Genomic DNA, 23,573 nt, shown 5'->3' on the forward strand with positions numbered 1-23,573 from the left:
TGCAGATACAGCAGAGTGTTCCGTTTCAGATCCCTTAGCCTGATCAAATTAAACAGCTTTGCTTCCCCCTTGATTAGCCGCAGAACCCTCTTCTACATCTGACAGGTTAAAATGGCACTTTATCATCTTTCCTTTTGAAACATCTGCCCCTTAGTGTCCAGGGATGGGCAGGTTTGGGGTCATGGAGATAGGGCGGGGTGGGCCAGGGATGGGCAGGTTTGGGGTTATGGAGATAGGGCGGGGTGGGCCAGGGATGTGCAGGTTTGGGGTTATGGAGATAGGGCGGGGTGGGCCAGGGATGTGCAGGTTTGGGGTTATGGAGATAGGGCGGGGTGGGCCAGGGATGTGCAGGTTTGGGGTTATGGGGATAGGGCGGGGTGGGCCACGGATGGGCAGGTTTGGGGTTATGGAGATAGGGCGGGGTGGGTCACGGATGGGCAGGTTTGGGGTTATGGAGATAGGGCGGGGTGGGGGCCAGGGATGGGCAGGTTTGGGGTTATGGGGATAGGGCGGGGTGGGCCAGGGATGGGCAGGTTTGGGGTTATGGGGATAGGGCGGGGTGGGCCAGGGATGGGCAGGTTTGGGGTTATGGAGATAGGGCGGGGTGGGGGCCAGGGATGGGCAGGTTTGGGGTTATGGGGATAGGGCGGGGTGGGCCAGGGATGGGCAGGTTTGGGGTTATGGAGATAGGGCGGGGTGGGCCAGGGATGGGCAGGTTTGGGGTCATGGAGATAGGGCGGGGTGGGCCAGGGATGGGCAGGTTTGGGGTTATGGAGATAGGGCGGGGTGGGCCAGGGATGTGCAGGTTTGGGGTTATGGGGATAGGGCGGGGTGGGCCAGGGATGGGCAGGTTTGGGGTTATGGGGATAGGGCGGGGTGGGCCAGGGATGGGCAGGTTTGGGGTTATGGAGATAGGGCGGGGTGGGCCAGGGATGGGCAGGTTTGGGGTTATGGGGATAGGGCGGGGTGGGCCAGGGATGGGCAGGTTTGGGGTTATGGAGATAGGGCGGGGTGGGCCAGGGATGGGCAGGTTTGGGGTTATGGGGATAGGGCGGGGTGGGGGCCAGGGATGTGCAGGTTTGGGGTTATGGGGATAGGGCGGGGTGGGCCAGGGATGGGCAGGTTTGGGGTTATGGAGATAGGGCGGGGTGGGCCAGGGATGGGCAGGTTTGGGGTTATGGAGATAGGGCGGGGTGGGCCAGGGATGGGCAGGTTTGGGGTTATGGGGATAGGGCGGGGTGGGGGCCAGGGATGGGCAGGTTTGGGGTTATGGGGATAGGGCGGGGTGGGCCAGGGATGGGCAGGTTTGGGGTTATGGGGATAGGGCGGGGTGGGCCAGGGATGGGCAGGTTTGGGGTTATGGAGATAGGGCGGGGTGGGCCAGGGATGGGTAGGTTTGGGGTTATGGAGATAGGGTGGGGTGGGCCACGGATGTGCAGGTTTGGGGTTATGGGGATAGGGCGGGGTGGGCCAGGGATGGGTAGGTTTGGGGTTATGGAGATAGGGTGGGGTGGGCCACGGATGGGCAGGTTTGGGGTTATGGAGATAGGGCGGGGTGGGGGCCAGGGATGGGCAGGTTTGGGGTTATGGAGATAGGGCGGGGTGGGCCAGGGATGGACAGGTTTGGGGTTATGGAGATAGGGCGGGGTGGGCCAGGGATGGGCAGGTTTGGGGTTATGGGGATAGGGCGGGGTGGGCCACGGATGGGCAGGTTTGGGGTTATGGAGATAGGGCGGGGTGGGGGCCAGGGATGGGCAGGTTTGGGGTTATGGAGATAGGGCGGGGTGGGGGCCAGGGATGGGCAGGTTTGGGGTTATGGAGATAGGGCGGGGTGGGCCAGGGATGGGCAGGTTTGGGGTTATGGGGATAGGGCGGGGTGGGCCAGGGATGGGCAGGTTTGGGGTTATGGGGATAGGGCGGGGTGGGCCACGGATGGGCAGGTTTGGGGTTATGGAGATAGGGCGGGGTGGGGGCCAGGGATGGGCAGGTTTGGGGTTATGGAGATAGGGCGGGGTGGGCCAGGGATGGGCAGGTTTGGGGTTATGGGGATAGGGCGGGGTGGGGGCCAGGGATGGGCAGGTTTGGGGTTATGGGGATAGGGCGGGGTGGGCCACGGATGGGCAGGTTTGGGGTTATGGAGATAGGGCGGGGTGGGCCAGGGATGGGCAGGTTTGGGGTTATGGGGATAGGGCGGGGTGGGCCACGGATGGGCAGGTTTGGGGTTATGGAGATAGGGCGGGGTGGGGGCCAGGGATGGGCAGGTTTGGGGTTATGGGGATAGGGCGGGGTGGGCCAGGGATGGGCAGGTTTGGGGTTATGGGGATAGGGCGGGGTGGGGGCCAGGGATGGGCAGGTATGGGGTTATGGGGATAGGGCGGGGTGGGGGCCAGGGATGGGCAGGTTTGGGGTTATGGGGATAGGGCGGGGTGGGCCAGGGATGGGCAGGTTTGGGGTTATGGAGATAGGGCGGGGTGGGCCAGGGATGGGCAGGTTTGGGTACCGGGTTATGGAGATAGGGTGGGGTGGGGGCCAGGGATGGGCAGGTTTGGGTACCGGGTTATGGAGATAGGGCGGGGTGGGGGCCAGGGATGGGCAGATTTGGGGTTATGGAGATAGGGCGGGGTGGGCCAGGGATGGGCAGGTTTGGGGTTATGGAGATAGGGCGGGGTGGGCCAGGGGCAGAGTGCTCATTCGAAGGGTTGGTGCATACCCGATGGGCCGAATGGCCTCCTTCAGCACTGTGGGGATTCTCTGGATTCTATCTGCTTGCAGCTGAGTTACAATGCAGAGGTTTTTAATGAAAACATAATGAATCTTCTTCATTCTTTAAATGGAAACAATTGGGGAACAGCACACCATAATAAGCCACGTCGTTACTCAGGAAAAGCTGCAAAGATAAAGTTTTAAAATGAGGTGGTTCCTCCTGTGTCTCACGGGGTAAAATGCATTGCAAACAAATATGTCAGACACAAAACGGATTGTGGAAACGAGGAGGGGATTAGTAATATTGGTGAAGCGTGGATACGTAGGGGAGACTGGTGTACTGGGATACGTTCAGCTCTTACTGATCTACTGGGAAAATATTCAGCACTGGCTGCTGGTAATCTACTGGGATCATGTTAATGTTCAGCACTGGCTGCTGGTAATCTACTGGGATCATGTTAATGTTCAGCACTGGCTGCTGGTAATCTATTGGGATCATGTTCAGCACTGGCTGCTGGTAATCTACTGGGATCATGTTAATGTTCAGCACTGGCTGCTGGTAATCTACTGGGATCATGTTCAGCACTGGCTGCTGGTAATCTACTGGGATCATGTTAATGTTCAGCACTGGCTGCTGGTAATCTACTGGGATCATGTTAATGTTCAGCACTGGCTGCTGGTAATCTACTGGGATCATGTTAATGTTCAGCACTGGCTGCTGGTAATCTACTGGGATCATGTTAATGTTCAGCACTGGCTGCTGGTAATCTACTGGGATCATGTTAATGTTCAGCACGGGTATCTTGGTAATTGTATGAGAAACAAAGCTAACCCTGAAAATGATACAGGGACCCGGCAGGCACTAACCACTGCCTATTTACAGTGGCTGCTCTGGCACTAACCACTGCCTATTTACAGTGTCTCCTCTGGCACTAACCACTGCCTATTTACAGTGGCTGCTCTGGCACTAACCACTGCCTATTTACAGTGGCTCCTCTGGCACTAACCCTGCCTATTTACAGTGGCTCCTCTGGCACTAACCACTGCCTATTTACAGTGGCTCCTCTGGCACTAACCACTGCCTATTTACAGTGGCTGCTCTGGCACTAACCCTGCCTATTTACAGTGGCTCCTCTGGCACTAACCCTGCCTATTTACAGTGGCTCCTCTGGCACTAACCACTGCCTATTTACAGTGGCTCCTCTGGCACTAACCCTGCCTATTTACAGTGGCTGCTCTGGCACCAATCCTGCCTATTTACAGTGGCTGCTCTGGCACTAACCACTGCCTATTTACAGTGGCTCCTCTGGCACTAACCACTGCCTATTTACAGTGGCTGCTCTGGCACTAACCCTGCCTATTTACAGTGGCTCCTCTGGCACTAACCCTGCCTATTTACAGTGGCTCCTCTGGCACTAACCACTGCCTATTTACAGTGGCTCCTCTGGCACTAACCCTGCCTATTTACAGTGGCTGCTCTGGCACTAACCACTGCCTATTTACAGTGGCTGCTCTGGCACTAACCACTGCCTATTTACAGTGGCTGCTCTGGCACTAACCACTGCCTATTTACAGTGGCTGCTCTGGCACTAACCACTGCCTATTTACAGTGGCTGCTCTGGCACTAACCATTGCCTATTTACAGTGGCTCCTCTGGCACTAACCACTGCCTATTTACAGTGGCTGCTCTGGCACTAACCCTGCCTATTTACAGTGGCTCCTCTGGCACTAACCACTGCCTATTTACAGTGGCTCCTCTGGCACTAACCCTGCCTATTTACAGTGGCTGCTCTGGCACCAATCCTGCCTATTTACAGTGGCTGCTCTGGCACTAACCACTGCCTATTTACAGTGGCTCCTCTGGCACTAACCACTGCCTATTTACAGTGGCTGCTCTGGCACTAACCCTGCCTATTTACAGTGGCTCCTCTGGCACTAACCCTGCCTATTTACAGTGGCTCCTCTGGCACTAACCACTGCCTATTTACAGTGGCTCCTCTGGCACTAACCCTGCCTATTTACAGTGGCTGCTCTGGCACTAACCACTGCCTATTTACAGTGGCTGCTCTGGCACTAACCACTGCCTATTTACAGTGGCTGCTCTGGCACTAACCACTGCCTATTTACAGTGGCTGCTCTGGCACTAACCACTGCCTATTTACAGTGGCTGCTCTGGCACTAACCATTGCCTATTTACAGTGGCTCCTCTGGCACTAACCACTGCCTATTTACAGTGGCTGCTCTGGCACTAACCCTGCCTATTTACAGTGGCTCCTCTGGCACTAACCACTGCCTATTTACAGGGGATTTTCACTCTTACCGCCTCCCCAAATTTCTGACATCCAAATCAGTTTATGCTGAAAGTGCCGGACAGCACTGTGTGGATCTTGCTGTAAACAGATATTTCCCCAAGTTTCATATTACTTAGTGATCATGGTGACTAACTACTCTGTTACATACAGATGCTTTGACTTTGTAGCTGTTTTTCATTCTAACCTGTCTACTGATGGGGAATTACTCAAATGGACAACAGTTGCTCAGTGTGCACACCAGCACCAGGACCCAGACCCGTGCAGCATAAAGATGGGAAGGAATTAGCACCGAGGTTGCCCAGTGTACAGCGTCTCACTGTTTCCACTGTTCCACTGTTTCCATTTCCAATAGTTCCTGCTTCTTTCCATCTTCCCTAAACTGCTGATAAATTTTCTCTTGTGAAGAACGATGGTTGGTGCAGGTTGCCAATTGCTGACCGCAGAGTTGTGATGAGGGAGAGAAAGCTTTGACCTCCCCAAACTCATCTCTAATATCACTGCCTCCCTTTGCTGAGAGTTTAAGTCTATGTTCATACATAGAATTTACATAGAATTTACAGTGCAGAAGGAGGCCATTTGGCCCATCGAGTCTGCACCGGCTCTTGGAAAGAGCACCCTACCCCCTACCCAACCTCAACACCTCCACCCCATCCCCATAACCCAGTAACCCCACCCAACACTAAGGGCAATTTTGGACGCTAAGGGCAATTTATCATGGCCAATCCACCTAACTTGCACATCTTTGGACTGTGGGAGGAAACCGGAGCACCCGGAGGAAACCCACGCAGACACGGGGAGGATGTGCAGACTCCGCACAGAGTGTGACCCAAGCCGGAATCGAACCTAGGACCCTGGAGCTGTGAAGCGATTGTGCTATCCACAATGCTACCGTGCTGCCCATACAGAACTGATGATGCACCACATTTTCCAGCAGAGGACACTGGTATATTGTTTGGCAATGGTGGCAGTCCTACAGACCTAGCACAGGTTTTACAGATTAAGACCCTGACATTGGCTTTAAATAATTCTTGTTTTTAAATAAAAATCAATAAAGAGGAAGTATGGGATGAAACATTTAAGTTATGAAGAGAGGTTGGATAATCTTGGGTTGTTATATTGGGAGCCGAGAAGATCGAGGGGTGACCAGATCGAGGTGGACAGGATTATGAGGGACATGGACAGGGTGGATAGGGAGCAGCTGTTCCCCTGAGTTGAAGGGTCAGTTACGAGAGGGACACAAGCTCAAGGTGAGGTGAGGGAAGTTTAGGGGGATTTGAGGAAAAATGTTTCTCCCCAGACGGTCTGGAACGCGCTGCCTGGGAGGGGGGTAGAGGTGGGTTACCTCACATCCTTTACAAAGTACCTGGATGAGCCCGTGGCAACGTCAGAACATTCGAGGCTATGGGCCAAGTGCTGGAAAGTGGGATTAGGTGGGCAGGTCAGCGTTTTTCATGCGTCGGTACAGACTCGATGGGCTGAAGGGCCTTTTCTGTGCTGTATGATTCTGAGAGTCCGTATTCATCCTTTTGACATTGAGAAAAGTGTCAGCTGGATAAAATACTGTTGTGTGGAAAGGGAAGATTGTGAGGATAACAGAGATTCCACACAATAAAAAGAGCCATTCTCCTCAGATTTTCCCTTCTGTGACATGGATTTTCTGCTGTGTTGTGCCCCATCTACTAGAATGAAGAAGAGCCATTTATTCACCATCAGAAAATTTGCCATTAAAAAACATAAATGTTCCTTTAAAATGCAGTTATAAACACTCGGACTGAACCCTAAACTGTCACTGGCAGAACATTTCAACAAATTCTGCTCCATTTGGACAATTTGAGTTTGTGATTCACTGTGGATTGGTTAATAGCCCTTACAAGTTTTACCACTTAAAATGAATGTCAATTTAATGAACCATTTCATCACTTCCTACCAGCACTCTTCCAGCTGCGTTGTACGTCTGTAGAAACCAACAGAGCAGTACTGTACTCCAGCTACCCGGCATCCGCTGTATCAATCTGTTTACTGGGTAAGATGACACTATCATTTTGTACAATATATCGATGTCCCAAATTGACACTCAGGAATTGCAGTACAAATTGCAGTTACACCAATTAAATGAAAATAATGAAAAAGTTACATTTCTTTTATTGATTTCTACCAGCGCCAAATCTCTGGCCAGGAGAGTTTGTAAAAAAATTGGCTGTGCCACCTACCATACTGCTCTGTAAAGCAGGGGCAGGAACAGCACAAAGGGACAGGACACTGCCTGGCCTTCCATCTGTACAGGGAAGCACCTTGAATCCACTGTATATCTCCTCTGGATCAAACAGCCAAGGTGGCAAAATTAGTGGGAAAATATAGGTGCAGATTAGAACCCTTTTTTTATTCACGGTACTGCACTCAGATACACCAATGTGCCTCAGAATGCTGTACAATCATCATTTCCTAAATCGGATTGTATGCTGGCAAAGAGAAAAGATTGACAACTAGAATCAAGACAGAAGAGATTTGTCCTCCAGATCCGTTTGAAAAAAATAAATAAAAGACATCAAGATCTACTTTAACAGTTATTCTATTTTACAACAAATTGCAGCTTACATAGACAGAACAGAAACTGGAATAAAAATGGTGACATGAAGATTACTGTGATGGCTACACATTTCCACTTGCACACCTTAAACAACGCACATCACTTAGACAGATTTGCTTTATGTTACAGATATACTCCCAAATACATTGTAGGTTTTTGAAGATGAAATATACATTTTCTTAATATTTCTGATAACTATTCAACTGTTTACTGATAATAACGTTGCATTTGACATTCTATATGACACATCAATCTGTCAATCAGGACAGGATCAATGGATATGGGAGAGGTAAAGGGAGATGGCTTCATTGATAATCTTCTGCCACTGTTTGGAGAGATTGATGCAGGCAGAGGACCCAGTGGCACCTTGCGTTCTCAGCCACTTTGAGCACATTCAAGGCTCTTTCTCCCAATGATTCCCTTAATGTTGCTTTGCTGCCGTTTAAAATACCTGTTTTCAGCTTATGGTGAGGTGATGGTGTGACTGGCACATGGTACCAGCCAGCTGGCAGTGGACCCACTTGGAATGGCTGCATTGTTTTGACAATTCCACTTGTATGTTTTCTATTGCAAAAAAAATCAAGCTTGATGTCGGCTGCAGAAGCAAACCCTGTTTCGGAGTTGGAAGTCGTCCTTTGACACAGAGAGGAGGAAACATTGACTTCCCAATCCACAATCTCATTGTGTCTGGAAGCTGTATGGAAGGTGGAAGTTAACATTGCGATGGTGGCCAAACTAAATAAACGCAAACCAGTACAGGAGGGGCTATCAGGATAAAGCCAGTTAGTACAAAGGATAAAAAACATAACGGATTGATGGGTTGAGTTGATGAAACAGATCAAAGTGGTGACATTCTGGGATGGCGTGATGGGGGGAGCTGGGGCAGCGTCTTCAATGACATCGAAATAGAAAGATGTGAATATTCCTATTGGCAAAAACTGAAATTGACCAGTGTGAAGATGTCGGAGGCCCCAATGAACTGCTCCTTTGAAGGGGGCTGGAGGGCAGTAATTGGCCAGATTGGATTTGTAATGTGGAGTGTGGACATATCTGGACATTTTTATTGGGTGGTTAACTGGTTGCCAGTGTTATAGCAGTACTGGAACAGCTTGCCTGTTTTGACACATGGGTCTTTCCTGGAATATTGCGTTAACATCAACTGTAACAATTACTGACACTTAACCAATTGAAATGAAATGAAAATGAAAATGGCTTATTGTCACGAGTAGGCTTCAATGAAGTTACTGTGAAAAGCCCCTAGTCGCCACATTCCGGCGCCTGTCCGGGGAGGCTGATACGGGAATCGAACCGTGCTGCTGGCCTTCTTTAAAAGCCAGCGATTTAGCCCAGTGAGCTAAATCAGCCCCTAAATCAGCCAATTCAAGGCTCGAGAGTTTTTTGGCAGATCTTCTGAAAATTCATCAGTCACTTTGGTGACTTCAGCTCCATAGATAGCAGGATGCTTACAGCCCTGGTAAACTGATGACTTCAGGGCGGCACGGTGGCACAGTGGTTAGCACTGCCGCCTCACAGCGCCAGGGTCCTGGGTCAAATTCTGGCCTTGGGTGACTGACTGTCTGGAGTTTGCACTTCCTCCCCATAACAAAGAACAATACAGCACAGGAACAGGCCCTTTGGCTCTCCAAGCCTGCGCCGATCATGTGTTCTATCTCGACCAACTATCTGTATCCTTCTATACCCCGTCTGTTCATGTGCCTATCTGCCTCAACCCCCTCACTTGGCCGTGCATTCCAGGCCACCACCACCCTCTGTGTAAAAAGCTTCCCCCGCACATCTCCACTGAACCTTTCCTCCTCACCTTGAACTTGTGCCCCCTTGTAATTGTGTGGGTTTCCTCCGGGTGCTCCGGTTTCCTCCCACAGTCCAAAGCTGTGCAGGTTAGGCAGATTGGCCATGACCAATGCACGGGGTTATGGGATAGGGCGAGGGAGTGGGCCTACATAGGGTGCTCTTTCAGAGGGTTGGTGCAGACTCGATGGGCCGAATGGCCGCCTTCTGCATTGTAGGAATTCTATGATTATTCACAGGAATCAGGTTATCTAAATGATTGGTGACCAATTGAATTTCTTGAAACTAGTCAACATACAACACAGAAGCCATATAAACCTCAACTAACCAACTTCAAACATAAATCCTCAAAAATCTGAGTGTCCAAAGACAGCGCAGCTGTGAATTTAAACCTCGACCAAAAGTTTGCAAAATGACTGCAAAACATGAAGCTACAGAGGGACAATTTAAGTGTGTTTCTTGGGGCATTAACATTGGAACTGATGATGGGTATATTTCCAGGAAATGCTTATCTTTCATTCCCAGCTGTTGAGGAAGGCCAGTGTGATGGACATTCACTAAAGTGCGGCTGCTTTCCCATTTTGATCACCATAACCACAGGTTCAAGTGTCAGATTGCTACAACTACTGAACTCACCCTATTCAAAGTTGCTTTTCCATGTTGAGGAACATATTTTTTGTAAATGAAAAAAATTGTAGAGCAACTATTAAACAGCAATGTAAAATCTTCAAATGGAGACCTGGATCAATGACATGGCGGGATTTATAACATTGGAAAGGGTCAAATTTGCCCTGAGAGGATCAATACAAGGGTTCTATAAACCATGGCAGCCTTTTCTGGACTTTCTGGCTCAGAGATAGGTAACTGGGTCAATAGCAGCAGCAACCCGGGGAGGGGGGGGGGGGGGGGGGGGGGGGTAAGGGGGGGGTGTTCCTTATTGTAGTTTCTATTATGTAACTTAATATTGTGTTAATTTGCGTTATTGTTAAAGTGCTGTGTTGTTCATGGAGGTGGGGCGAATGTTTATGATTGCTAATATTATTGTTATTTTTGGTATTTTATTATGGTTCGTTGTTGTTGTATAAATTCAACATTTTTCAATAAAAATTATTTTTTTAAAAAAATTAACGTGTGTTTTGTAGAAACAGGTGATATTTGTAGAATTATAGAATCTCCAGGTTAACATAACAGAAAGAGAGTGTTAAACTGGTGTGACCCTGAATGGACCAGGACAGTGTAGATCAGGACCAAGTCAGCACGTGGATTTACACTCAGTTTGTGCTATTCCCCCTCCCCCCCCACAACTGCCTCTAAACAAAGAGCGTCGGTTTATATTAGATGTTAACCATGATGTGGAGATGCCGGCGTTGGACTGGGGTGAGCACAGTAAGAAGTCTTACAACACCAGGTTAAAGTCCAACAGGTTTGTTTCAAACACGAGCTTTCGGAGCGCAGCTCCGAAAGCTCGTGTTTGAAACAAACATGTTGGACTTTAACCTGGCGTTGTAAGACTGCTTACTATGTTAGGTGTGGTATCCTTTGCAACAGAACTATAAGCAATTTAAGCCAATAATCTCTGCTATTGCTTTCCCTATGCTCAGGACTGGGGAGTTCACATGTTGTGGTTTACACACATTCATTTCCCTTTCCATTTTCCTGATCCAACTGAGAAGCGGAGGCCTTGTGGGGCACGACAGAGTTAACTGTAGGACTGAGAATGTGGGGACACAGATCTCTGTCCACCCTGACTGATTCAGGACATGGATCTCTGTCCACCCTGACTGATTCGGGACACAGATCTCTGTCCACCCTGACTGATTCAGGACATGGATCTCTGTCCACCCTGACTGATTCAGGACATGGATCTCTGTCCACCCTGACTGATTCGGGACATGGATCTCTGTCCACCCTGACTGATTCGGGACATGGATCTCTGTCCACCCTGACTGATTCGGGACATGGATCTCTGTCCACCCTGACTGATTCGGGACACGGATCTCTGTCCACCCTGACTGATTCGGGACACGGATCTCTGTCCACCCTGACTGATTCAGGACATGGATCTCTGTCCACCCTGACTGATTCGGGACATGGATCTCTGTCCACCCTGACTGATTCGGGACATGGATCTCTGTCCACCCTGACTGATTCAGGACACGGATCTCTGTCCACCCTGACTGATTCAGGACACGGATCTCTGTCCACCCTGACTGATTCGGGACACAGATCTCTGTCCACCCTGACTGATTCGGGACACAGATCTCTGTCCACCCTGACTGATTCGGGACATGGATCTCTCTCCACCCTGACTGATTCAGGACATGGATCTCTGTCCACCCTGACTGATTCGGGACACAGATCTCTGTCCACCCTGACTGATTCGGGACACAGATCTCTGTCCACCCTGACTGATTCGGGACACGGATCTCTGTCCACCCTGACTGATTCGGGACACAGATCTCTGTCCACCCTGACTGATTCAGGACATGGATCTCTGTCCACCCTGACTGATTCGGGACATGGATCTCTGTCCACCCTGACTGATTCGGGACACGGATCTCTGTCCACCCTGACTGATTCGGGACATGGATCTCTGTCCACCCTGACTGATTCAGGACATGGATCTCTGTCCACCCTGACTGATTCAGGACACGGCTCTCTGTCCACCCTGACTGATTCGGGACACAGATCTCTGTCCACCCTGACTGATTCAGGACATGGATCTCTGTCCACCCTGACTGATTCGGGACACGGATCTCTGTCCACCCTGACTGATTCGGGACATGGATCTCTGTCCACCCTGACTGATTCGGGACACAGATCTCTGTCCACCCTGACTGATTCGGGACATGGATCTCTGTCCACCCTGACTGATTCGGGACAAGGATCTCTGTCCACCCTGACTGATTCGGGACACAGATCTCTGTCCACCCTGACTGATTCGGGACATGGATCTCTGTCCACCCTGACTGATTCAGGACACGGATCTCTGTCCACCCTGACTGATTCAGGACATGGATCTCTGTCCACCCTGACTGATTCGGGACATGGATCTCTGTCCACCCTGACTGATTCGGGACACAGATCTCTGTCCACCCTGACTGATTCAGGACATGGATCTCTGTCCACCCTGACTGATTCGGGACACAGATCTCTGTCCACCCTGACTGATTCGGGACATGGATCTCTGTCCACCCTGACTGATTCGGGACATGGATCTCTGTCCACCCTGACTGATTCGGGACATGGATCTCTGTCCACCCTGACTGATTCAGGACACAGATCTCTGTCCACCCTGACTGATTCGGGACATGGATCTCTGTCCACCCTGACTGATTCGGGACACAGATCTCTGTCCACCCTGTCTGATTCGGGACACAGATCTCTGTCCACCCTGACTGATTCGGGACATGGATCTCTGTCCACCCTGACTGATTCGGGACACGGATCTCTGTCCACCCTGACTGATTCGGGACACAGATCTCTGTCCACCCTGACTGATTGCCGTGGAGGTCTGGTGTACAATACAGTGAGATTAACAAATACCTTTCCTGTACAGTCACAATTTCTCCTGGCATTGAAGCATTATCTCTGAGTAATAAAACGCCCATGAGAGGACAGGGTACGTACTGGGTAATGTGCCAGCACCATCTTGTTCAGAAGCGTGGAGACTGCATAATAGGAACCTGTGTTAATTCCTGTGGAATAAAAGATAAAAGAGTTTTCTCCATCGATTGTGAACATGAACTCAACTTTCCTTTGGCTGCTATTAACAGGAGCAGCTCAAACACAAGTTTCATTTTAATGTCTAGATTCTGGGGAGGGATTCTCCGACCCCCCCGCCGGGTCAGAGAATCGCCGGGGGCCGTCTCCTGACGTCTCCGACACCAGAGATTTGGCGGGGGCGGGAGTCAGCGCCCCCCCCCCGGCGATTCTCCGGCCCGCGATGGACCGAAGTCCTGCTGCTGTCATACTGGTGCCGCTGGCGTGGATCAAACCACCTACCTTACCGGCGGGACCAGGTGGCGCGGGCAGGCTCCGGGGTCCTGGGGGGGCGTGGGCCGATCTGGCCCCGGGGGGGGGTGCCCCCACGGTGGCCTGGCCCGCGATTGGGACCCACCGATCGGCGGGCGGGCCTGTGCCGTGGGGGCACTCTTTTTCTTCCGCGTTCGCTATGGTCTTCACGATGGTGGACGTGGAAGTGACCCCCTCCCCTGTGCATGCGCGGGGATGACGTCAGCCGCTGACGCTCCGGCGCATACGCGGACTTCCGTCGGCCGGCGAAGTCCCTTCGGCCCCGGCTGGTGTGGCGCCAAAGGCCTTTCCCACCGGCCGGCAGAGCGCCAACCACTCCGGCGTGGGCCTAGCCCCTCAATGTTAGGGCTTGGCCCCTCAAGGGGCGGAGAAATCAACACCTTTGGGGCGGCCCGACGCCGGAGTGGTTCACGCCACTCCATCCCGCCGGGACCCCCCACCCCGCCGGGTAGGGGAGAATCCCGGCCCTGATATCTTCTGTTCTTGGCATATCAAGGTGGCCACTGAAGGAGGATTAGAAATACAAACTAGAGTTCTACAGCATCATTACCAAGCTAAATTGAATTACAGAGAAGGTGCAGTGATATTGTTACTGGGCTAGTAACCCAGAGACCCAGGGTCATACTCTGGGAACCCAGGTTCCAATCCAACCACTCCAGATAGTGAAACTTCAATTCAATAAAAATCTGGAATTAAAAATCTAATGACGACCGTGAAACCATTGTCGATTATCGTCCATAAAAAAAAACAGGATTCTGTTGGTAAAAAGAAACTGCCCCACTCAAATAGCTGGGTGGCAGTTATCAGTCAATCACCTGAAGCCTGATTAAAGGCAAAAGGTGGAGATTGCATTATTGTGTTTGAAGCTTAACGAGTGTGTGAATCATCCCAGCCCAGCTGAGCTCCATATCAGAGGAAGGATAAGCGCACTCGGTTAGTTTTGCACCCGTGAAGTCGAGGAAGCCAGAGTGAGGCAGCCAGAGTGAGGCAGCCAGAGTGAGGCAGCCAGAGTGAGGCAGCCAGAGTGAGGCAGCCAGAGTGAGGCAGCCAGAGTGAGGCAGCCAGAGTGAGGCAGCCAGAGTGAGGCAGCCAGAGTGAGGCAGCCAGAGTGAGGCAGCCAGAGTGAGGCAGCCAGAGTGAGGCAGCCAGAGTGAGGCAGCCAGAGTGAGGCAGCCAGAGTGAGGCAGCCAGAGTGAGGAAGCCAGAGTGAGGCAGCCAGAGTGAGGCAGCCAGAGTGAGGCAGCCAGAGTGAGGCAGCCAGAGTGAGGCAGCCAGAGTGAGGCAGCCAGAGTGAGGCAGCCAGAGTGAGGCAGCCAGAGTGAGGCAGCCAGAGTGAGGCAGCCAGAGTGAGGCAGCCAGAGTGAGGAAGCCAGAGTGAGGCAGCCAGAGTGAGGCAGCCAGAGTGAGGCAGCCAGAGTGAGGAAGCCAGAGTGAGGCAGCCAGAGTGAGGCAGCCAGAGTGAGGCAGCCAGAGTGAGGAAGCCAGAGTGAGGCAGCCAGAGTGAGGCAGCCAGAGTGAGGATTGAAACGTGGTAATTTGGAACAGTTTGGGTAATTCAGTGCACAGTGGGAGGAGGGGCTTTTTCCCTTTTTGTTTTGTTATTTTTTTCTTGCTTTGTAACTGTTAATCTGCAGGGAGAGAGCCAGAGAGCATCCTGGGAAGGTAAGTGATATAAAGACCTACCTCAGGTATCTGCAGCTATCAGTGAAGGTAAGAGTTTAATAAATTTTCTTAAATAATTTAATTGGTGATAGAAATGTCGGTCAGTGGGATTAAGTGCTGCACTTGTGGTCGTCCCCCTCTCTAACAAGTATTCCGTTTTGGATACTGTTGGGGGGGGGGGGGGGGGCGGAGAGCCTATCAGAGAAAACAACAGCAGCCAGAGCAGTGGCACCACAACTGGCTCTGTTGTTAAGCAGGGTGGGACAAAGATCACTAGAGCAATAGTTATAGGGGACTCTATAGTTAGGGGCACAGATAGGCGCTTCTGTGGATGTGAAAGAGATCCCCGGATGGTATGTTGCCTTCCTGGTGCCAGGTTCAGGGATGTCTCTGAATGGGCAGAAATCATTCTGAGGGGAGAGGGTGAACAGCCAGAGGGCGGGGTACATATTGGTACTAACGACATAGGCAGGAAGAGCGATGAGGTCCTGCAGCAGCAGTTTAGGTAGCTAGGTAGAAAATTAAAAAGCAGGACCTCTAGGGTTGTAATCTCAGGATTACTCCCTGTGCCACGTGACAGTGAGGATCGAAATTGGGGAATTAGTGCAGCTGAATACGTGGATAAACAGCTGGTGTAGGAGGGAGGGTTTCAGATTTCTGGACCATTGGGATCTTTTCCGAGGAAGGTGCGACCTGTACAAACTGGAGGGGCATAAATATCCTGGCTGGGAGGTTTGCTAGTGTCACTCGGGAGGGTTTAGACTAGTTTGGCAGGGGGGTGAGAACCAAGGCAAAGGTGAATTAACTGAGGGGGAATGAGAGAGTATGGCCAGTGAGGCTCCGAGGAAGAGCAGGCAGGGTGTGGTTTCTGATCAAAGAGGGTCCGGTGGTCTGAAGGGCAGTTGTTTCAATGCGAGAAGTGTAACAGGTAAGGCAGAGGAACTTGGAGCTTGGATTAGTCCTCCGAACTATGATGTTGTTGCCATTACAGAGACCTGGTTGAGGGAGGGACAGGATTGGCAACTTAACATTCAAGGATATAGATGTTTCAGGTGGGATAGAGGGAGATGTAAAAGGGATTTGCACCCCTGGTTAGGGAGAATATCACAGCTGTGCTGCGGGAGGACACCTCAGAGGGCAGCGAGGCTATATGGGTAGAGATCAGGAATAAGAAGGGTGCAGTCACAATGTTGGGAGTTTACTACAGGCCACCCAACAGCCAGCGGGAGATAGAGGAGCAGATACATAGGCAGATTTAGGCAAGGTGTAAAAGTTTACTACAGGCCTCCCAACAGCCAGCGGGAGATAGAGGAGCAGATACATAGGCAGATTTAGGCAAGGTGTAAAAGTAACAGGGTTGGTGTGATGGGAGACTTTAACTTCCCCAATACTGACTGGGACTCACTTAGTGCTCGGGCCTGGACGGGGCAGAGTTTGTAAGGAGCATCCAGGAGGGCTTCTTAAAACAATATGTAGATAGTCCAACCAGGGAAGGGGCTGTACTGGACCTGGTATTGGGGAATGAGCCCGGCCAGGTGGTAGAAGTTTCAGTAGGGGAGCATTTCGGGAACAGTGACCATAATTCAGTAAGTTTTAAGGTACTGATGGATAAAGATAAATGTAGTCCTCAGGTGAAGGTGCTAAATTGGGGGAAGGCTAATTATAACAATATTAGACAGGAACTGAAGACTGTAGATTGGGGGAGGATGTTTGAGGGTAAACCAACATCTGACATGTGGGAGGCTTTCAAATGTCAGTTGAAAGGAATTCAGGACCGGCATGTTCCTGTGAGGAAGAAGGATGAATACGGCAAATTTCGGGAACCCTGGATAACGAGAGATATTGTAGGCCTCGTCAAAAAGAAAAAGGAGGCATTTGTCAGGACTAGAAGGCTGGGAACAGACGAAGCAAGTGTGGAATATAAGGAAAGTAGAAATAAACTTAAGCAAGGAGACAGGAGTGCTAAAAGGGCCCATGAAAGGTCATTCGCCAGCAGGATTCAGGAAAATCCCAAGGCATGTATAAAGAGCAAGAGGGTAGTCAGGGAAAGGGTTGACCCACTTAAGGACAGAGGAGGGAATCTATGTGTGGAGCCAGAGGAAATGGGCGAGGTATTAAATGAATACTTTGCGACACTATTCACCAAAGAGAAGGAATTGGTGGATGTTGAGTCTGGGGAAGGGTGTGTAGATAGTTTGGGTCATGTTGAGGTCAAAAAGGAGGCGGTATTGAGGGGTCTTGAAAAACATTAAGGTAGACAAGTCCCCAAGGCCTGAATACGGAGAGAGTCAATAGAGGAAATTGCTGGGGCTTTAAGAGAAATCTTTGTATTCTCATTGACTATGAGGGAGGTCGAAGAGGACTGGAGAATAGCCGATGTTGGTTCATTTGTTTAAGAAGGGTAGCAAGGATAATCCGGGTAATTACAGGCCGGTGAGCCTTACGTCAGTGGTAGGGAAATGATTGGAAAAGATTCTTCGAGACAGGATTTACTCCCATTTGGAAATAATACAATAATGATTCAAGGTGGCGCTGGAGCGAGGCTGCTTTTTGCAAGCTGGGCCCAGCATACCGTCTAATTCTATCTTTTACTCTCGTTCTATGCTTCTAAAACTTCATTCTAACTCTTTTAAAGTCTCTAACAATGTTCCTACCTCGTATTAAGTTGACCTTTTCTCTACACCTTACTATAACTGTAACATTATATTCTGCAGTCTCTCCTCCCTTCCCTATGTACGGTATGCATTCTTTGTACAGCATGCAAGAAACAATACTTTTCACTGTATACTAATACATGTGACAATAATAAATCAAATCAAATCAAAAAGGCTTACATTAATACTGCAATTAAGTTATTGTGAAAATACCCTAGTCGCCACATTCCGGCGCCTGTTCGGGTCACAGAGGGAGAATTCAGAATGTCCAATTCACCTAACAGCACGTCTTTCGGGACTTGTGGGAGGAAACCGGAGCACCCGGAGGAAACTCACGCCAACACCGGGAGAACATGCAGACTCCCCACAGACAGTGACCCAAGCCAGAAATCACTGGGACCCTGGCGCTGTGAAGTAACAGTGCTAACCACTGTGCTACCGTGCCACCCATGAGTGGATGTGATTTATCTAAATTTCCAAAAGGAAAGGAAACTGTTAAATAAGTTAAGAGCCCATGGTTTTTAAGGGTAAGATCCTGGCATGGATAGAGGATTGGCTGAAGGCAAAAGGCAGAGAGTGGGGATAAAGGGGCCTTGTTCAGGATGGCAGCCGGTGACTAGTGGTGTGCCTCAGGGGTCTGTGCTGGAACCACAACTTTTCACAATATACATTAATGATCTGGAGGGAGGGACTGAAGGCACTGTTGCTAAGTTTGCAGATGATAGATGATCTGTAGAGGGACAGGTAATATTGAGGAAGTGAGGGGACTGCAGAAGGATTTGGACAGGCTAGGAGAGTGGGCAATGAAGTGGCAGATAGAATACAATGTGGAAAAGTGTGAGGTTATGCACTTTGGAAGGAGAAATGGAGACATAGACTATTTTCTAAATGGGGAAGTGCTGAGGAAATCAGAAGCACAAAGGGACTTGGGAGTCCTTGTTCACGATTCTCTTAAGGTTAACGTGCAGGTTCAGTCGGCAGTTAGGAAGGCAAATGCAATGTTAGCATTCATGTCGAGAGGGCTAGAATATAAGACCAGGGATGTACTGTTGAGGCTGTTTCAGGCTCTGGTCAGACCCCATTTGGAGTATTGTGAGCAGTTTTGGGCCCCGTATCTAAGAAAGGATGTGGTGGCCTTGGAAAGGGTTCAGAGGAGATTCACAAGAATGATCCCTGGAATGAAGAGCTTGTCGTGTGAGGAACGGTTGAGGACTCTGGGTCTGTACTCATTGGAGTTTAGAAGGATGAGGGGGGATCTTATTGAAACTTGCAGGATACTGCGAGGCCTGGATAGAGTGGACGTGGAGAGGATGTTTCCACTTGTAGGAGAAACTAGAAGCAGAGGACACCATCTCAGACTAAAGAGACGATCCTTTAAAACAGAGATGAGGAGGAATTTCTTCAGCCAGAGGGTGGTGAATCTGTCGGCTGTGGAGGCCAAATCACTGAGTGTCTTTAAGACAGAGATAGATAGGTTCTTGCCAAGCCAGCAGGAGCAGTGCCAGGGTGGCACTGCCAAGGGCCAGGGGGTGAAGGTGGCCTTGCCCATGAAAGGAGGATGGAAGGGGGGTTTGAAGGGTGGGGTTGTGCAGGACAGGTAAGTAGGGTCCTCTGGGAGGTTAGGGGGGAGATGGGTGGGGGTACTGGAAGGTGGGAGCCTGTTAGTGGGCGTGGGGGTGCCTGAAGGTTGGGGGGTGGGGTGGGGGGGGGGGGGGGGAGAGGACCTCCAGGGACACGGTAGCAGGGTGGCCACACTTGAGGGGGTGTGGGATAGTGTCCATGTGCATGGAGAGTGACATTGCCCATGGGTGGGGGCTGTGGGGGACCCAGAAGCTCACTTAGAGATCAGCTCCCCCCCAATGAGGTCCTGCAACGGCAATTTAGGGAGCTAGGTAGAAGATTAAAAAGCTGGACCTCTAGATTAGTAATCTCAGGATTATTCCTGTGCCACATGCCAGCAAGGCTAGCCAACAGGGATATAATGCAGTTGAACACGTAGCTGACCTGTCAGCTTGATGCTTGCCTGGAGCTTTAAGGGAAAATCAGTCACAAGGTGTGGGAATAGAGATGATGCTTCCTTCCTCGAAACAGAAACAATCATCTTGTTCAACAAATCGAATTGTGCTATTTCGGAATTTAAGTTATGAAGAATTCAGAAACCAGAAACAGAAAAGTTGTGCCTGAAAACTGCACATTACTCCCAAGATGAAAGAGTGAAGATCGCATGCAAGTTAATTAGCATCTCTACCTGGATCCAAGGCAAATTAATCAATCATGTGACCAGCTATGAGATGGGAAGGGCACAGAGGAAGCATTGTGATATCGGGTTACACACTTCCCTAAACTATTACCACATATCGCAAACAGGTTAGTGTGCAGGTCCGAGAGAGGGGGAGGGAGAGGGAGGGAGAGAGAGGGGGAGGGAGAGGGAGGGAGAGAGAGGGGGAGAGAGGGGGAGGGAGAGAATGAGTGACAGAGAGAGGGAGAGAGAGAGGGAGTGAGGGAGAGGGGGAGGGAGAGAGAGGGAGAGAATGAGTGACAGAGAGAGGGAGAGAGGGGGAGGGAGAGAGAGGGGAAGGGAGAGAGAGAGTGACAGAGAGAGGGAGAGAGAGGGAGTGAGGGAGAGGGGAGGGAGAGAGAGTGTGACAGAGAGAGGGAGAGTGAGAGTGACAGAGAGAGGGAGAGAGAGGGAGGGAGAGAGAGGGGGAGGGAGAGAGAGTGTGACAGAGAGAGGGAAAGAGAGGGAGGGAGAGAGAGGGGGAGAGAGAGAGTGTGACAGAGAGAGGGAGAGCGAGGGAGGGAGAGAGAGGGGGAGGGAGAGAGAGTGTGACAGAGAGAGGGAGAGAGAGGGAGGGAGAGAGAGTGTGACAGAGAAAGAGTGAGAGAGAGAGAGAGGGGCAGAGGGAGAGAGAGAGACAGACAGAGAGAGGAGAATGCTGCACGGTAGCACAAGTGGCTCCAGGGTCCCGGGTTCGATTCCCCGCTGGGTCACTGTGCGGAGTCTGCACGTTTTTTTTAAATAGAATTTTTACAATGCAGAAGGAGACCATTTGGCCCATCGAGTCTGCACCGGCTCTTTTTTTTTGAAAGAGCACCCTATCCAAGCCCACACCCCCACCCTATCCCCATAACTCAGTAACCCCACCCAACACTGACGGCAATTTTTGGACACTAAGGGCAACTTAGCATGGCCAATCCACCTAACCTGCACATCTTTGGACTGTGGGAGGAAACCGGAGCACCCGGAGGAAACCCACGCAGACACGGGGAGAACATGCAGACTCTGCACAGACAGTGACCCAAGCCGGGAATCGAACCTGGGACCCTGGAGCTGTGAAGCAATTGTGCTATCCACAATGCTACCGTGCTGCCCCCGTGTCTGCGTGGGTTTCCTCCGGGTGCTCCGGTTTTCTCCCACAGTCCAAAGACGTGCAGGTTAGGTAGATTGGCCATGATAAATTGCCTCTTAGTGACCAAAAAGGATAGGAGGGGTTATTGGGTTACGGGATAGGGTGGAAGTGAGGGCTTAAGTGGGTCAGTGCAGACTTGTTGGGCCGAATGGCCTCCTTCTGCACTGTATGTTCTAAAGAGACAGAGAGGGAGTGAGGGAGAGAGAGGAGAGAGGAAGAGAGAGAGGCAGGGGTAGAGAGAGTGTGACGGAGAAAGAGTGACAGAAAGAGAGGGGAGAGAAAGAGATGGAGAGGGAGTGAAGGAGAGGAGTGAGAGAGAGTGTGACAGAGAGAGGAGAGAGAGAGGGAGCAGCTAGAGATGAAAAGTTTCCAATGGAAAGTGTTTTTCATTCTGGAGGCTGGTATCCCAGAGGGTCAGTGAGGGGGCAATATATTTATTGCTTTATGTAAATGGCATTTTGGAATGCAGATAAAATTTCAAAATTTCTGCTGATATCAAAGTTGAAGGAGTGGCGAACAGTGAGGATAATCTTAATCAATTGCAGCTAGCAGAATGGGCAGAGTGGCTCCTGGAGTTTAATACTGAGAAATGTGAGGGATATATTTTGGCAAAGGGACAGGGAAGGGTTTGGAGGAGGGTTTGGAGGTTTAATGTCACAGTTCCAAAGAGTGAGCAGGCACAGGGGGCCTGGGGGGGGGGGGGGGGGGGGGGGGGGTCATGTGCATCAATCTTTGAAGGTGTCATGTTATGGGCCAGGGTTTAGAGAACCCCAAAGTGTATCATGGAGTTCACCTGACCCACAACTTTTACTAGATTGTGGTATGGGGAGCACACGGCCCACTCTACAGGTGTGGTACAGCAGAAATGGAAAAGTATTTTTTAAAGCAAAACAATGTTTATTCTATGAACTCAAGTTAACCTTTTTAAAGCATACAGTGAACATCATAGCAACCATTAATTCAAATACTATCCCCAAAGACTACAGCACTAAGTAACCCTTTAAGCTTTCCTTTTAATATCCAGAAGACTTAAAAACAAAACCTTTAACAGAAGAACATCAGGTTAAAGTCACTACTGAGAGGAGTTATTAGTTTTAAGTCACCAGGATCGATTTAAAGTCTTTAGATTACAGAGAGAGACTCTAATACCCCTTCTGGCTGTGACTGCAGCTACCCAGCTCTGAAAACTAAACTAAAACACACCCTGCAGCAAACACCCTAAAACGAAAGTAAAAAGCTGACGACAGCCCAGTTCCACCCACTCTCTGACATCACTGCAGTAATAAACACCCATTTCTTAAAGGTCCTCTCACATGACAGTCAGAATAGGGTAAAGAAGAATCTGTTTCCACTAGTTGGATGTCAGTGACTAGGGGACACAATTTGAAGATGGTCAGTAAGAGAGCTGGGAGTGAGATGAGGAGAAACATCATTACTCAGAGAGTTATTGGGGTTTGGAATGAGCTGCCTGGGAGAGTGGTAGAGGTGGATTCCATAGGAGGCTTCAAAAGAGAGCTGGATATCTATTTGAAAGGGATGAATTTGGAGGGTTGTAGAGGTAGGACTAGGGAATGGGACGCGCTCGGGAGCTCTTTCGGGAGTTGGTGTAGACACGATGGGCTGAATGGCCTCCTCTGTGCTGTAACATTCTGGGCGGGATTCTCCGACCCCGCGCCGAGTCAGAGAATCGCCAGGGGGCTACAGAGCGGAGAATCAGCTCCATTGGGGCCGGCGTGGTTGGCACGGTGCCGATTGGGGGCCGCTCTACGCAGCCTTCCCGGATGGGCCGAGCCGCCGTTCTGACCTGCTCTGAGCCGGTGGGACCTCGGCGTTGAAGGGTCAGTTGGCAGCCTGTGTGGGGGGAGGATGGGGGTCCGACCCGGGGTGGGGAATCCTATGTGGCCTGGCCTGCGATCGGGACCCACTGCTCAGCGGCGGGCCGGCCTCTCTGTCCCCCGGCCTCCTTTACTCAGCGCCGGCCCTGTACTCCTGCGCCATGTTGGGTTGGGGCCGGCACAGACAAGGGAGACACCGCGCATGCGCGTAAATCGCACCGGTGAGACTGCGCATGCGCGGGTTCCCGCCGGAACCACTGCGTCTGCGTGCATCCCCCGGCGCCCATTCCACGCCCGGATCAGCAGCTGGAGCAGCGTGAACCACTCCAGCGCCCTGCTGGCCCCCCCGTAGGGGCCAGAATTGCTGATCTTGGGGCCGTGTTGACGCCTATAATATATTGAAATTGCAAAGCTAATGGGGTCTTGAGCTTCATAAACAGAGCCATTGAGTAGAAAAGCAGGAAGGTTATGCTGAATATTTATAAAACTCTGGTTAGGTTCTAACTGGCCGACTGTGACCAGTCCTGGTCATCACCCTTCAGGGAGGATGTCCGAGAGAGAGCGAG

At 50.8% G+C, this 23,573-nt stretch overlaps 1 protein-coding gene across 1 annotated transcript in view; it reads right to left on the bottom strand.

Annotated features, from left to right (window-relative positions):
- The window catches only part of LOC119962483 (feline leukemia virus subgroup C receptor-related protein 1-like), a 104,930-nt gene that overhangs the window by 62,312 nt on the left and 19,045 nt on the right, over positions 1-23,573 (bottom strand). Inside the window, exon 4 of the mRNA XM_038790427.1 lies at positions 13,042-13,109. Within this exon, the coding sequence (XP_038646355.1) occupies positions 13,042-13,109 (68 nt within the window). The remainder of the gene's footprint in view (positions 1-13,041; positions 13,110-23,573) is intronic.

The sequence above is a fragment of the Scyliorhinus canicula genome, chromosome 2, assembly GCF_902713615.1.
Source record: "Scyliorhinus canicula chromosome 2, sScyCan1.1, whole genome shotgun sequence".
NCBI classification, from domain to species: Eukaryota; Metazoa; Chordata; class Chondrichthyes; order Carcharhiniformes; family Scyliorhinidae; genus Scyliorhinus; species Scyliorhinus canicula.